The following is a 15354-nucleotide window of genomic DNA, read 5'->3' on the forward strand; positions in this document are numbered from 1 at the left end:
TCCCGCTTTGCAGAAATAGGGAGTGTGGAGGCTCCCCGTTGTAGGAGGCCTGACCTGCTCCCACCCCTTGGCTGAAGGTGGACCTGTGCCTCAGGACCACTCTAGCTTATCCACAAAATGGGTCCTAGAGAGGAAAACAAACAAACAAAGTATAGAGGTTACAGCTGGTGTGTGTATGTGTGAAGGATGTCTTTAGATCTTTGTGGTCCCTGTAATTTGACATCTGTTAAAAAGAACACCAGGGCTTTTAGGATGAGTTTTGCAGAAAACTGAGTAAGCCAGCAGGACCTGTGCAGAATCTCCCCACTTGCCCCCGCTCCGTCTATTGGTTCTCCTGAGATCTTCCCAGAGATGAAAATGCTTTGCAAGGACGTCTAAAACCACAACACCTGCCTAAGAGGCACCCCAACTTGAGGAGGTTCATAAATTATCTCCTTTCGAAATAAAAATGGAATCGACATTACGCACGTGCTATTATTAGATTGAGTTTCAGCCTACTAGAAAGTTCGTTAGATGTTGATATCTGGGCAGAGACGGAATCTCTCTTTTCCTTAGGAACACCCATCAGGGAAAACAGCGGCAGTTCGCTGGCTTTGTTTGATTTTATTTGTTCAAAGAAAGGTGGTGTTTTAAGATCGTTTAAAAAATCCCTTCAGATTAGGGTTTGGATCATCGTCGTGACCCGGTGAACTAATATATTCACTATATAATCTGGGGTCAAAATTCAGGGGAAATTTCTACTCAGCCACACACCAGACTTCTTGGGGAGGTTTCCAGAAGGGGCTGGGGGCCGGGTGGGCAGGCAGCGCGGAGCGGAGGTTGCTCCTCTCCCCAGCTAGGAACCGGGTGGAGAGTCACCGCTGGTTTGGGGGTGGTGGGGGACAAGGCTGGGTGGGAGGAGAAACTGAGGCCTCGGGCTGGGCGCTGGAGGATGGGGGGGCCGCAGGTGGGTGGGGGGAGGCCTCGGATCCGGGTTGGAGGGGAGGCCGAGGGGGTGGGGAGAGCTGAGGCCGCCGGCGGGAATGGGGAGGTCGCGGACAGTAGCTTCTCTTGATCCTGGAAACCAAAACTTTCTACGAGAGACCTTAAAATAGATCGAGATTTTAAGTGCCCACACTTCTAGCTGAGACCCCTGGCAGCCAATATGAAACCGCGAGGCCGGGAGAGGGTCTCAGGCCTCTGGCGGTGAGGCTGGAGGCCGCAGAGCAGCCCCCTGGGCTTCGGTGGCAGCTCACCGCCCCCGCCCCGCAGACGCCCCGCTGGCCCCCGCCGCACCCGCGCAGGGCTTCGCGGCTCTAACCCTCGAATTTTAGCCCCAGACAACCTCTTCTGGCAGCCCTAACTTTAAAAACAAGCTTGAATTTTTCATCAAATCTTTTATCTGTGTACTCTTCACTAAATAACTGTTAACCAGCACCTGGGAAAAGAACTAACACGGTTTCTCTCACCTTTCTTGCCGGCTTTTTCCCCCTCCAATCATTGAGTCTCGAATTTCTAAGCAATTAAGTTATATATTCAACGGGAATATTCGATTTAAAATACATCGGGACTGAAGGCTGATGCGTAAGGTCTGAGGCTAGAAGAAAATATTTAGTGCTTGCCTGCCGATTCTGTCACCCATCATCTGCTCGGAAAGCGCTCTGGATCTTTCAGCGTGTCCAGCTCTTATGATTGCAAATGGCCCTGTTTTCAAATGGAAATAAGACTTGCAAACTGATTATGTGTATTGAATCGGAATCACTTGCTAGATCCTCTTGTTTAAAATGTATTGAAAAAAGGATGATGGCTGCAGACCTCTGTAACCAGCTCCCTCTCTTCTCAGGGAGGTCATCTATTTTGCAACTTTTTGCCATTTGAGCATGTTTAAGCTGGATAATTACGTTGCCACTGTGTTACTGGCCCAACGAAAAGACATGGTACACACGCTTCCTCCCATTCTGCCCCCCCCAGCCCTCCTTACTAGCATCACCCCTAAACACCATACACCATACACTCACTCATCCGCCCGGCCCCAACGCTTCGACCTAAAGACCAGCTAGCTCTAGCCGGGGAGACTCAGCTGTCACAAACAACAACAGAACCTCACACACTTCCACTGGGCACAGTTGTTCCTCTCCCCTCCCCTCTCCTCTTTTCCACTCTCCTCTCTTTTCCTCTCTTGTCTTACCAGTGAACGGAACCACAAACACACAAACCCCCAGCTTCCACAGACACCCAACCAACAGAATCTAAGTATTTAGCCATGTCGAGAATTTTCAACAACTAATTTTGGGTTGGCGTGGCATTGTAGTTGCTAGAAAACAGTTCACACCGGAAGGTCAACGTCAGCTCTTACGGATGCATATGATGGTCCTTGTATGGCACCATCTTTGTCCAAGATTTGCTCTTTACCCCCCATCCTGTGCTACATTATGGCTGTGGGTGAGTTGCTCTTTACCCCCCATCCTATGCTACATTATGGCTGTGGGTGAGTTGGCTTTTGTTAAATATTTCCAACGGCTCTCCCATTTGATTTCAACATGAAGCCGAAGTGACATGCAGACAGCTATCTGAGTTTTACCAACTGCGTGAGTTGTAGGTATGATACACTGCAGCACTTCCAAAATTTACAACACTCTGGCGCCAGCCTCAGCAGTCCTGCCAGGGAGCAGTAACCAACATTTCGGTGACTATTGCAGGTTGGCGAGTAGTAATGAACTGCCTACAACTTCTGTTTGCCCTGGCCAGAGGCAGGGATGTGTGCTCTGTGCACACCCGTGGTGCAAGAGTTGCAATTCTATCTGAAGCACACTCACAAGGGAAGGAAGACGCCATCACTGGCCAGAACCACCGACCCCCTTAGACTCCACCCAGAAAACAGTGCCTTGCAGACCTCAAGGCACCATTGAGTGGCCAGGAGGGGAGAGAGAGGTTTAATCCTCTAGGCTTCAGAGTCTCCTCCGAAAAAGCCTGTCTGAAAAAGTCTGTTTAGAAGCCTGGTGCTCTGCGGGCACCTGAAGGGACCCTAACTTGCGGTGTTCCCTCTATACACATAGCCAGATTTGTTAAACCGTTGACCTGGTCTCCTAGGTTAGAGGAGCCAGCTCTTAGTCGTCTTCGCGTCATTAAGGTAATTCCCAGGTTTACATCTGCGAGGCCCACACTCAGCCTTGTGTGTGCCTGAGAGATCAGGTAAATCGGTCACACTCAGACCAAATAAACCCTTGTTTTCCTAGAGCTTTGGACACCTTCACAGAGCAACACTGGGAGGGAGAATGCTAGGTAAGGTGGAGGCCAGGCCGTTCTGGGTGATTTTCCACAGAATTGCTCCAGGACATAGCAACTGGAAAAGGGTATCCAAGTACACTTTTCAGGCCCCGACATCTTTTGTAGAAATGACATTGTCAACAATCACCAGAAACCCTAGAAATGCAATGTTTAACACTCCACCAACAGCCTGGCGTTACTGACAATTTCATGTAGCAATCAAAGACAGGATTCCGGGAAATGTACAAAATGGGGGGAAGGAAGAGGGAAAGTTTGTCTTTTTCTTCTTGTCAGACTATACTCAGACCTGCCCTTTTATTTCCACTACTCTGTGAAGGCCAGAAGAGGGGGGACACTTGCTACAAACAAGGGGCAGCAACACTTCCGTTTGTTTTTGTTAGCTGGAAACGGTGTTCATACTAACGAGTTCTACTAGTGGGTAATGTAGGTGCAGCACATGACCACAATTTTTGTTGTAGATTGCTTCAAGAAGTCTCATGTACAGCTGTGTGTCTCAGGCAACAAGTTCATTTTCTTTAAAGACAAATTTTAATATTTTCCCCAAACATAATTAGTTCTCTAGAGTTTCATATGAAAATAAATTAATATTCCAATTTAAAGTGGGAAAAACTAAAGGTTTTCGTTTACTTGATTTTCTTAAGGAAAACTCAGTTTCATGTGACAGCTTACTTGAGGTAGTAAATGCATTCAACTTTCTTGCATCTAACAGGTTCTGTAAGATCCCCTACTAAGAGAATCCTATATTCATTTTTTCTTTTTGAATATCTTAATGAAATAGATATATTAGATACATATGTGTATATATTTCTATACTACACACACAGACAGGTGTCTGTATGCAACCTCTTACACCTACATACAGAGTGGGCAGAATCAGATGTGAATATTGTATTGGAAAAAAGAGCCCTCTATAACAAAGCCTGTTATTGCCTGTGATTTTTTTTATGTTGGTTCTCATTTCAAGCAGAGCGTTAACGGTGACTAATTTACACTGCAGTGTCCTGCAAATAACTAAAAAAGAAATAAAACGGGAAAGTCAATTTAAATCTCACCCTTTCCGAAACTTTGTTACAACTCAGCTAATAACAAACACCATACATGTTGAGGAAGCGGAGACAAAATGGGAAACATTATCAAATGAGGATCCTGGGGCTGTGCCTAGATGCCCTCCAAGTAGGGCATTAGGTCACTATCAGAGAGAAGTACAGCCAGCCACTTCAGCTGTGGCTTCAGATGAGGCAGAAGCTGTGCTCTCGAGATGCTGAGCCTCTTCCTCCTCCGTTTCTTTGAGAACCATCAAGGAAAGTTGAGAAATACAACTACATGGAGGGGAGGTGACATTCAGACCTTGGCTCTCCCCTTCAATAAAAAATTCTTTCCTCTGCTCCCAACAACACCCAATTCCTTCAGCCACTTGGATGGACAAGCTTGCCGCAGATGGTGATTGGGGGATAGCACGCTTTTTCCTGAAGTTACTGGCCAAAGAGGCACCAGGAAACTTTCTGCGCTCCAAGTTGAGGCATAAGCCCAAATTGGGCCCCACAGAGGGTGGCCTGAAGCCACAGAACACAACTGCACAATCACAAGCACACCAGTCAGGAAGGCAGGGAGGGCCAGAGGAAGGTGGTACCCAGCATCTCCTAATAGGGAACCGATCAAGGAACACATTCAGGCTCATCCTTCCCAATACTCAAGTCTGTTGCTTTCCATCCATTCTAAGAGACAGCAGCATTTGAAACAAACAAGCCAGCAAACCATGCCTAAGAGCCATAGCATCTTAGATTCACATTTCCCAACCGGCTTTCTAGTTCTCCGCAAACAATATCCTCGATCACCTGGCTCCCCACTCCACACACACACCAATAATTGGGGGGTGGGGGAGGGATAGCGATGTCTAGAGAGACTGGGGACGTTAGATCAGAAGTCAAGGCAGCTTCTCACAGCTCTCTTGTTTAAAGAAAATGAATGTCTGCCTGGCTTGCTTTTAGTTCAGGAAAGGGGTCAGTCTTTATCAGCATGGTTCACACAGATCCTGGATTTCCCCCCCCCCTTATCTTAAATTGACCCGCTTTTAAGATAAAGCCATAATAGAGAAAGCATTGACCTTACCTGGTCCCTAATGAGTTGGAAGTCAGAAAACCCCGCTCTCCTTTCCTCTTATCCCGGGTCGCCTGAGAAGAGACTCGCGCTACCTTTTGTGCACTCGCGCCAGGAGAAAGCCCCTCACCGGCGCCCAAACGCCCGCGAGCGCGCTCGGAGAGTGTGCGGCCTCTGAAGTATGAGAATTCTTCCCTGAGGTCTCAAAATCGGGGACCTCAAGCCCAGACCTAGGCCTACCCCTGCCCCAGGACGATTAAAATCCCCTGGAAGGCTCCCGAGACAGTCTTGCCCTTAGAAAGGCCAAGCCCTAAGCCGTGGGAAGAAGAGCTGCCTCCTGCGAGGCCCTTGGACTGGAGCGCGCGGGGACGCCCCCGACTCCAGAAGTAAGTGCCCTGAGCGCTTCTCGCCGAGCCGGCTCCGGCCTGCCTCTGATTTCGCTCGTGGGCCCCGAGCTACTTCCCACCGTGCCGGCCCAGTCCCAGAGCCGGTGCCCTGGCTGGTGACGCATCCCCTGCCCCCACCCACCTCCTGGGCTTGAGGACTCCAGCTGTACCCGCTTCTGTTCCTGCTGGGGGCGGCGGCAGCCCGGGCTCCCTTCTTTCCGGCTCGGAGCATCTCTTTCCCGATCTTGTCGCCTCCCCTAAGCCCGGCCCAGTCCCTGGCCCGGCCAGCTGAGAGGGCAGCTTTCCTGCCTCTCCGACCCACAGCTCCGGGTTCCCAGGTTGGGGCGGGGGTGGGGAGCCGCTTTGGGATGCTAAACATCAAACAAGCCAAGCCTGGGGTTTCAGGCCCTGAAGCCACTAGAGCTGCTCTCCAAGGCTCTCGAGAAAGTCCTCGTGTTTACATGGCGGGGTTGGAGGTGGGGAAGAGGAGGAAGGGGGGGGATGCTGTCTGCAAAATCTCCCCCACTTCCCGAAGCCATCGGGGCCTAGGGATGGATGGGGTGCTTAGGTGGTGGCGTTCAGCTGCTCCTGGACCTCGGGGCGAACTGCGCTGCCCCCGCGCGTGGAGAAGCTTCTGGCTCTGCCAGGCACTTCAGCGTCAGACACATCACCAGAAGTCATTCTCCATCAGAGGAGACCAGAACCTCCCTGGGCCAGAGATGCTGGAGACTTAGGGGAGGTCCACTGCTGGAGAAGACAAAGATCGCAGAGGCTGACCGGAATGTGGGGATGAAGTGTGTCTCCGTCTTTGGTCTTTCGCTGCACCCAGCACGCACCCTTTTCCCTACCAGGACGCTTCAGGTTGCCTTCCAGGGCCGCTTCCTGCAGCTACAGCGATGCGCGGCCAGGGACCGGAGCTGGTGGACCCCGTGTGATGGATGGAGAGAAGGGGCCAAGGCCCTGTTTGTCTCGGTTCCATCTGCAGACCCGGCTGAATTCACCTCTTCTCGGGACCAGTAAACAGACTTCAAAATTAAGCCAACTCTAGACGGCAGGGAGAAGAATGTATTTGGTAGAAACACCAACCAGTGCAAGGGTGATAAGACTGAGGGTACCACAGCTCACTAAAATTGTTACTCTCCGGGGCCGGGGCGCTCTGGGCGAGATGGGTTGGGGGGACAGCCCCCCTTGTGTCGGGCATGGGGGCAGGTGGAGCGGTAGCTCCCACCCCACAGAATTCAGACCTTAGCATTAACATCTCCCCTGCCAAGCCGGGCCTGAGCTGGGCGACTCAGCTACCTACACACACTGTCCCAGGACCACTGCTGCCCATTCCAATACAAGTGTTCAGACTTCCCGGGTTTTTTCTTGTTTTCCAAAACGTGAGGCCTGCTGAGACTTCCCCCAGCTAGCACACACTCTAGATCTAACCAACTGCCCTCTCGAAATCTCCGAGTCTCTTTTAGATACTGAAAACTGTATCTCAGCAGCCAAACCCGAGGGAGGAAGTCCGTCCTAGTCCCCAGTCAGGGCGCCATGGAGAAGAGCCCCCAGGAAGTCAACAGAGAGGACCGCTGGTGCCAGCACACCCCCCCTCCGCGCCCCCCTCATTTTCCTTACACATTTCTGGGGGGTGAGGGTGGGGGTCTGGGAAGAGAGAGATGGAGTCAGAATGAGCTGCAAAGAAGAGGAAGAAAAGGTGGTGACAGGCAAGAAGGGAAAAAAGAAAGTTGAAATTCCAGGCGATAAATGAGTACATGCCAAATATGAATCAATCCTCCACAATCAAACACTTTCAGGCCTAGAGAAAAGTGCTGGGAGGGGCATCTGTCCACAGCCCACCCGGCCACTTTTCCTGTAGGTTTGTCAGAGGTGACACGCAAGGGGCAACAGCCCATCAAGGGACGACAATTTCTCTCTGTCCACAACCACTCCTTCCTCCTCTCCTCCCCGGGGCAATTAAGACTTCCCCAACAGCTAAATCTGGGTACCAAAGAGACCAAGAAATTAAAGGTAGCGAGAGAGGTCAAAGTTTTTTGTTTGTTTGTTTTGTTTTCTGTTTTTGCTGGGATGGGAGCGGGGGAGCGCGGGGAGAGGTGGAGAGTTGGAGACAGGAGAAAGATTCCTTACTACAAAGATTTAGGAGACCAGGAGCCCAGAGACGGAAACCTTGGAACAAAGAGCAGAAAGGCCAGCTCCCAAAGTCCTGCCAGGGGTGTCCCCAAGGCCAGCAGCCCAGTCGGACACCTCCCAAGGCCGGAGAGGCCACGAGAAGCCGTCGGCCAGCCTGTGCGGGGATAACTGTTTTAGAGCAGAAACGAAACCCCTAACAACTTCCTCGCTTTCGAAAACAGCCTCCCACCGAATTCTAGTCCCGAGGAGTCTCCGCCGAGGATTCAAAATAAAGAATTAATGTTGAAATCTACAGGCATGATCCGTCTAGTAAAAATAATCGTTCATTCAGGATTATTGAAAACGAATATCCGAGGCCGGCTGCTTTAAAACACTGGCTCAGCTGCATAAGATCACGGTAGATACTTCTGAGGTTTTAAGAAACAGAAGCCTGGCTTTGAAAACTAGTCCTTTGGTCTCTTTCTCTTCTTTTCTCCCTTTTCCTCCTGGTGGAAGGAGTTTAGCTTTTCTACTCTCTATTGCCAAGTCCCAGGACTGCTCAAGGTTTGGTTCTACTTAATTCAGAGGCAGAACAAAACTCCCTCTTCCCGTGGAGCAAAGACTCTGCGCCCGGCCTCCTTAGCTGGTTCAGGATCCTTTGAGCCCCCAAACAATTCGAATCTCATCAGGCCAATGTTGAGCCACACCCCCTACCCCCAAAAAAGCCAAATCAAAACCAAACAAAAGATGGGGTTTTTAATCAGAAAAAGAATCTTTTTAATTTGTATAATTTATTAGAAGCTTCTTAGGAACTATACTTAAGCCAGATATCTACATAAGTTACAACAGAAAAAGACTGACGCTGCAAATACCAAACTGGCAAATAATATACACAGATTTGTCGAGGCCCATAAAAAATATGATGGGCTGGGGACGGGGACTGGTTTTTTGTTTTTGTTTTTTACAACAAAATGTACAGATTACTAAAACTAAGCATTTAGTCCAACTTTTGACAGCGTTTTACAGCTACAAGTTCACATCAAACATAAAACAATTTTAACCAGGGCCGGTCTCAGCTGAGCCTGGGTGGCCAGAGGGGGCCAGGAGGGGGCATTTCCTTTGTGTCAGTGGCAAGCGGGATCTGTCGAGGAGTCTTTTCCTCTCCCCAGCCCCCCCCCCCGTCGCCCCTTCAAAGAAATCCTGGTATTTACAGGCAAGTCCACTTTGCTGGCACAGTGTACCCAGAGTGAAGTTTTCCATCTTTAGAGTCCGGAGGCATGTCAGCGTAGAGCCCTCTCCAAACTGCGCCCCACCCGAGCGTGGGAAACCCATCGGAATCACCCAACAGACACCCCCAAAGCGGTTCTTGTTATGTCCTTCTCTGTTTAAGACTCCTTAAAGAACTGGATCGCTTGGTTGTTTTATTTTCTTTTTTTAAAAAATAATCCTGCAAATTTTAGAAAAAGAAAAGAAAAGAAAAGAAATACGTCCAGCAGTTTGGTCGTTGTGTTTTTCCCCTTGGTCTTATCGGGACAGGTTCTTTAGAAAAGTCGAAGCGCACGGTGTAGTGGGTGGTTGGTGGTGTGTGGCGGGCAGTAGGGGAAGCGATGAGGCAGAGCGCTGGGCTAGGCCCGGCCCGGCGTCCTCTCACCAGGTCCGACCATATAGCAAGGTGGAGCAGGACATGGTGCCGTAGTCCGAGCCCGAGGAGTTCAGGTGGGACAGGCTGGAGACCTGGCCCTGCAGCGCCGCGGGGCTGGTGGCGTGGTGCGCCAGGTCCGGAGACTGGCCCGCGCTGCCCGGCTGGTGGCCCGGGTGCGCGCCGAGGCCGGGGCCGCCGCTGCCCACTGAGATAGCTGCTGCCGCCGCCTGAGCGGCCTGCGCCTGCTGCTGCGCCTGCTGCTGCGCGTGGCTTTGCAGGCTGGCGGCGCCCGGCGCAGGGGCGCCCGCCTGGCAGGGTTTGCCGTCTTTCACCAGGACCGGCACAGCCACGCGGCGCGGTGACTGCTGCTGCGCTTGCTGCTGCTGGCACCCGGCGCCCCCGCCGCCGCTATCCTGCTGCAGTTGCTGCTGTGCCGCCTTGTCCTTGGCTTGGCGCTTCATCTTGTAGCGGTGGTTCTGGAACCAGATCTTGACCTGCGTGGGCGTCAGGTGGATCATGCTGGCCAGGTGCTCGCGCTCGGGCGCGGACAGGTACTTCTGTTGTTTGAAGCGTCGCTCCAGCTCGTACACCTGCGCCTGGGAGAAGAGCACCCGGCGCTTCCGGCGCGGTGCGCTTGGGAGTGGGGCCATGTTCTTGCTCACGTCCCCCAGAGAGCCCAGGCCGCCCATGCCGCTCATGTTCATGCCGCTCGCCGGGCCCATGAAGCGGGAGACTGTAAGCGACAAACGCACAGCGTCGGCAGGGGCCGGGCCGGGCCAAACCACCTCTGCCTTCTGCGCGTTTGGCCGGCCCGGCCCCTGCCCCGACGGCGCACTCCTCACCTAGGTCGCCTCCACCCTGAGAGGCCCAGCCGCGGGATCGCCAGCGCCTGCCCCAGGCCGTGCCGTCGAGGAGTTTACTGCAGAGCTCCCCGCCTCAACCCCGGCTACCTCCCTCAGTCTCGGTGCTTCACCCAAAAAGCAGAGTGGAGAAAGACTGTTCCTCCTGTTCCTTTCGTGCCCAGCCCACCAGATTCGTGCGGTTAGTGGGCCACGGGCAGCAAACTGGGCCCAGTCCAGGAACTGGGGTCTAGCTGTAGGCTCCAGCTTTGGGAGCTTAGGAGAGGGAGGTGTTCGCTTTCGAAAAGCTAGAGACCCCGAGACCCCAGACTCTTTGCCTCTTGGCCGCTCTCTCCGGTCAGCCCCAATGAGGGCATTTGTTCGGCCCATTTAGAACCCCCTCTGGAGCCACAAGCCCTCCCTCAAGCCTAGACTGGAGAGTGGGCCAGGCCAGGGGCCTGAGCGCATCATCCCAGCAGGGTAACCTCCCTCCCGGCCAGGCCGCGCCTCTCCGCGCCCTGCTCGTCTCGGCTCTCTTAGTTAGGGGGCCACCTCCCTCCGCATTCCGAGGTCTCCCGCGCGGAGCAGAGCGGCCACTTGGCCGCATCTGGCAGACGCCAAATACCAGCTCCTGCCCTCAGGACCCCAGAGCTACCAAGTGCCTCTTCTTGGACCCCTCAGCTCAACAAGGGAAGACTCCCGAGATCCTGCGCCCGACTCGTTGGCGCCACTGCCCGGCCGCCCACCCTGATGATGCCCAGCACGCAGCCGGCAGGCGCCGCGCCTTCCCGGCGGCTCTCCCCGCGCCTCCGGCGCTCAACCCGCGGCCCTGCAGTGGGGCGGCCTCACTTACTGGCGGGGAAGCGCGGGTCCGGGTTGGCGCCGTACCATCCGGGGCCCGAGGTGCTGTTCCGCATGGTGTCCTGGTACGGCGGCAGCTCGCTCATGTTGCCCAGGTTGCCGTTGCAGTAGCCCCCCACGGCGGAGTGCGAGAGCTGGGGCACCCCCGCAGCCGTCATGTGGTAGGCGGCGGTGACGGCACCGTGGTGCCCCACGGCGTGCTGCTGCATGGCGGCGGCCGGCGGTGCCGCCTGGCCCTGCCTGTAAGCCGCCAGCGGAGCCCCGAGGCCGCCGCCCTCCATGCCCACTTTCTTGTAGCTTTCCTCCAGGGGACTCAAGATGTCAGACACTGAGAACGGAGTCGTGTGCTTTGGACTCATCGACATGATTCGGCGGCGGCTGGAGGAGGAAGGAAGAGGAGGAAAAAAAAGGGAGAGGGGGAAGGCGAAGCCTAGCTGCTTTTTTTTTTCTCCCTTTGCCAAATATTCTGGTGTTACCTTAACGCCGATCTTGTTGGATGTACACGTAACCGAGTGGACCGAGTCCGCCTTAATTGGCTTGAGTGGAGGCTCGGGGGCTGCCTCGCGTTTGTTTTAGCCCGGCGCCAGGTTTTAGGCAGCCACCAGAGGCGGGGCGTAAGCGCTAAAGCAACAAGACAATAGAAGCCTACATCTTGCCCGAGATAATTAGCTTACATGCTGATGACAAGGTAAACACCTTTAAGTTTCACTTGTCAGGATTTTTAGGTCTCAAAGAGGGAGAGAGAGAGAGACAAGAGAGAGAGACAGAGAGAGAGAGAGGCAGAGACGCGACCCAAAGCATTTCTTTCCCCCTCCCCCGGAACCCCTACCCCCATTTTTGTGGGGTGCGGTGGCGCGCAGGAGGGGGGGGAGGCGGGGGGGGGAGGGAAAGGAGGAGGGAACCGAGAGAGGGGAGGGCAAGAGGTGGGATGGGGAGTAGCCGAGGAGGAGGGATGTTGGGGAGGAAGGAAGGTGAACGCCGCTTTGCAACCAACTTGCGGAGTTACAAAGTGAACCACTTTCCAGTTGGGTCGGGGTTCCCCGGGCGGGGACGGGGAGTGGGCCAGGGGCGGGTGGGTTTTCACCTGAGCCTGCCGGGGCTGGTCCTCCCTCCCGCCGCGGCCTCCCAGCCCCGCGCCTTCCCACCGCCTCCGGACCACATCTGGCTTCGCAGCGCCGAGCCCCAGTCGCCACCAAAGGAGCTCGGGAGTCAGGGGACGAACCCTGGGGCTCCACTGTTGGTCTGCGTGTCTGTCAGTCTGTCTGCCTCTTCTGCCGCCGTCAGAAGGACACCTCTGCTCCCCGCCCCCTTTCCCCCTACCCGAGAGAGAATCCCAGCGGGCGGAGGAGGCGCCGAGCAGGGGATCGGCTGCCGCCGAGAGGCTGTCCCAGATCCCCGCGCCGCCCTCCCCCCAGCTCAGGGTCTTCCCAGAGGGCTAGGGCCCCCTGCTTCACGCCTCCTCCAACCCACACTCGGCTACCCTTCCCCACCCCCATCCCCTGCTAAGGCAAGGACACCACTGGCCGCCCGAGCTGAGAAGCTGGGGGGATTAACGCGAAGGGCCATCGCTGAAGTTGCTCCACCTCGAACAAACCTGGTGTCCCCGACCCTCGCCCATCGCCCGGACACGCGGGGTTCTGGGACTGGAGCTGACTTTCCGAGGACATCACAGCCCCAGCACCCGAGCCCAGGGTCACGCTGTTTTCCCCCCTGATGCTTCAGAGAGGGCTCGGGCAGGGAGCGTCGTGAGTGCCCGCCCGCCTGTTGCCGGGTGGAACTGAGCCTGAACCCCGGCGGGACGAGCTGGCCGGGAGGGGGCGAGTCCCCGGGCGTGAGCAGCTGAGCGGGCGGGAGGCTGGGTTGAGGCTTGCCTCCACCCGGAGCTCAGCCATGCAAAAGCGCACTTGCTCCCCCGGCAGTAACCAAATATCTTTGTTCAAAGCGCCGGCATAAATGGCCAGTCGCTTTGTGGCCACTCTGGATATTAGTAGATGAGGATCATTCTGCTTCAGTTGGGCGCCTCTCATCCGGGTAGCAAGAAACTGCTTAGGAGGAAGTGGGTTTCCTGTCTGCGCGTTCTCAGGCTTCAAGTGTGCGCCCCGCGCCTTGAGGGTCCTTGGGCGCCTGGAGAGGAGAAACTGTGGGCTGCGCTCCCCAGCCCGGCCGGAGGCATCCGCCGCGCCGCTCTGGCCAGGCCCGGGCCTCCAAGCAGAGTGGACTACGGAGCCGAGCCCTGTGCGGTGCAGATCCGGAGACCCACTCCGACTTTTCCCCTTGGATATTAAACGTTTTGTTGTTGTTTTGTTTTCTCTTTAGCTGTTTTAGCCTCCTCTCCGCGCCGGGGTCTGGGAGGGTGGAGTGCTCTCAGGTCGGGCAGGGGCCTCCAAGACACTGCGGGGGCCGGTTAAGGAGGCTTCTCGATTTGGGTTTTGTTTTCACATTTTCTTTCCCCTCCTTGTAGAGGAGCTCCCGAAGATGAACAGGCTCTTTTGAACGATTTAATTCAGCAGGTTAGACGCCTTTTCCATTAATAGCAATCGTTGTAGGGAAAGTTGTTTTGTTTATTGGCTTTTTATTTCAAGATTTCAATCCTCCCCTTGAGAAGTGCTCTGCGCTCCCTCAATACAAAGCCAACTTACATACTACATTCAGTTTCCTCACCACCTATGCCCCTTAAGAGGGGAGAGAAAGCTCAGGGCACGCCCATCTCCTGCCTACCGCACGGGCCCATGTTTCTGGGCCCGCTTGTTGGCTTTGGGGCAGGCAAACCTGTGTGTGAGTGCCGAGGTGCACTCGTCGGTCGTGCTTCGAAAGACGGGCGCCAGGTCACTCATTGCCCTTCCTTCCAAGGGACTTCTCTGGGGGGCGCTCTCAGGAAGGACTCAGACCCCCATCCAATGCGCCTTGGTCAATGCGATGCCTAAGTCCTGGGAGCGAGGGGGGAAGAGGACGACACTGGGCTCAAGTGAACGGACAAAGGACAAAACTGAGGAGAGCGGACAAAACTGCATACAGATCTTGTTTGCAATTGGGCCCCCAGCCCTGGGCCTGCGTCTCATCTGGGGTCTTAATGCCAAGGCGGGATGGGTCTCCCAATCTCCCGTCTTCTTTCTCTCTCTCCCTCTCCATTATTTTATATTATTAGTAAACGTAAGAAACAGTGTAGAACGTTGTACGTCTCTCCCAGTCTCAGTGCCATTTAGAAATAGCGGTAATTCTTCACACGGTTTTTGTAAGATTCAAATAAAATCGGGCACATGAAAGTGCTTTGAAAGCTCTGGAAATACTTAAAGTTCGGTGCCAGCGCTCGAGATTTCTGTATTGTTATTATTAGCATACCCCTCTTCCTCGCGTTAAAGCCCTGAATCTGAGTGAACGGAAGAGTTGGGTGAATCTTCCGCAGTCCTTGAGCCATGCCTCCTCGGCCTTGGTCCCTCGGAAGCTTTCAGCTCCGAAGCAGGCACGTGGCTGGCAGCTCCCCGCCCCCAGCCCAGGCTCGCGGACGGGACGAGGACCCGGAGCCACGCAGGCAGCTGGCAGGCATTGGGTTGGGGCCCTGAGCAGCAGCGGGAGCTCGAAGTAGTGGGGTGGAGGGCAAGGGCTCCTGCTGCACGCCCCCTCCCCTCCGCAACCGAGATTGTGCTCCATGCTCCCCCAGCATGGCACGCGCCAGCACCTGCTCTCCTCTGGACCTCGTCTGGGCCACTGCTGCACCTTGAGGCACCTGCCCCTGCGCCTCTTCTGCTTCCGCCCCTTCACACACGCGCCGCTCCGCAACTTTTCCTAGATGCGCTGCACTGCCAAGAATAAGCCCGAAGACCAAGGCGCCTTGTGGGGAAAAGGTGGCTACCCGTATCTCCGGGCTGGTCCAAGCAAAGGCCTTGAGAGTCCCTCTCCTGAGCCCAACACCTCTTCCGGACCAGAGTGTCCTTCCCTCTAGCCCCTCTCCCCAACCACCCACCTACCCACCCACCGACCCACCCACCGACTCATCTTAAATGGGGCGGACCCCAGTTAAACCGGTAGTTTCTCCATGATTGCAGGGGATACTTGGGAAGCCCGAGTCCACCCTATGGGGCCCGCGCATCTCCCCTTAGCCTTCATCCAGCTCGCTCCCGGGCGAGGTGGCGCGGTGGGGTGGCCGCAGAGC

General features: G+C 54.9%; 1 protein-coding gene across 2 annotated transcripts; it reads right to left on the minus strand.

Annotated features, from left to right (window-relative positions):
• Positions 1 to 8615: 8615 nt before the first annotated feature.
• Positions 8616 to 15133, minus strand: NKX2-1 (NK2 homeobox 1). Of its 2 annotated transcripts, XM_004269976.3 has the most exons (3): positions 12289 to 15133; positions 11197 to 11582; positions 9056 to 10237 (listed from the first exon to the last, which is right to left on the minus strand). In XM_004269976.3, the coding sequence occupies exons 1-3, from the start codon at positions 12363 to 12365 to the stop codon at positions 9510 to 9512; spliced, it is 1191 nt and encodes a 396-aa protein (XP_004270024.1). In that variant the 5' UTR covers positions 12366 to 15133; the 3' UTR covers positions 9056 to 9509. The 2 variants fall into 2 exon arrangements, with proteins under 2 accessions (XP_049561898.1, XP_004270024.1); XM_049705941.1 differs by having other exon boundaries at positions 8616 to 10237; positions 11197 to 15133.
• Between the last annotated feature and the right edge of the window lie 221 nt (positions 15134 to 15354).

The sequence above is a fragment of the Orcinus orca genome, chromosome 2, assembly GCF_937001465.1.
Source record: "Orcinus orca chromosome 2, mOrcOrc1.1, whole genome shotgun sequence".
In the NCBI taxonomy this organism is placed as follows: Eukaryota; Metazoa; Chordata; class Mammalia; order Artiodactyla; family Delphinidae; genus Orcinus; species Orcinus orca.

Bases quoted from the DNA above. Each gene is read 5' to 3' on its own strand.
- NKX2-1 (XM_004269976.3), bottom strand. From the start codon at position 12,365: ATGTGGTCCGGAGGCGGTGGGAAGGCGCGGGGCTGGGAGGCCGCGGCG. The intron at 11,583-12,288 runs GTGAAAACCCAC...TTCCTCCTCCAG, and splicing joins ACCAGCCCCGGCAGGCTCAG to CCGCCGCCGAATCATGTCGA. The intron at 10,238-11,196 runs GTAAGTGAGGCC...TGTCGCTTACAG, and splicing joins GGACCCGCGCTTCCCCGCCA to TCTCCCGCTTCATGGGCCCG.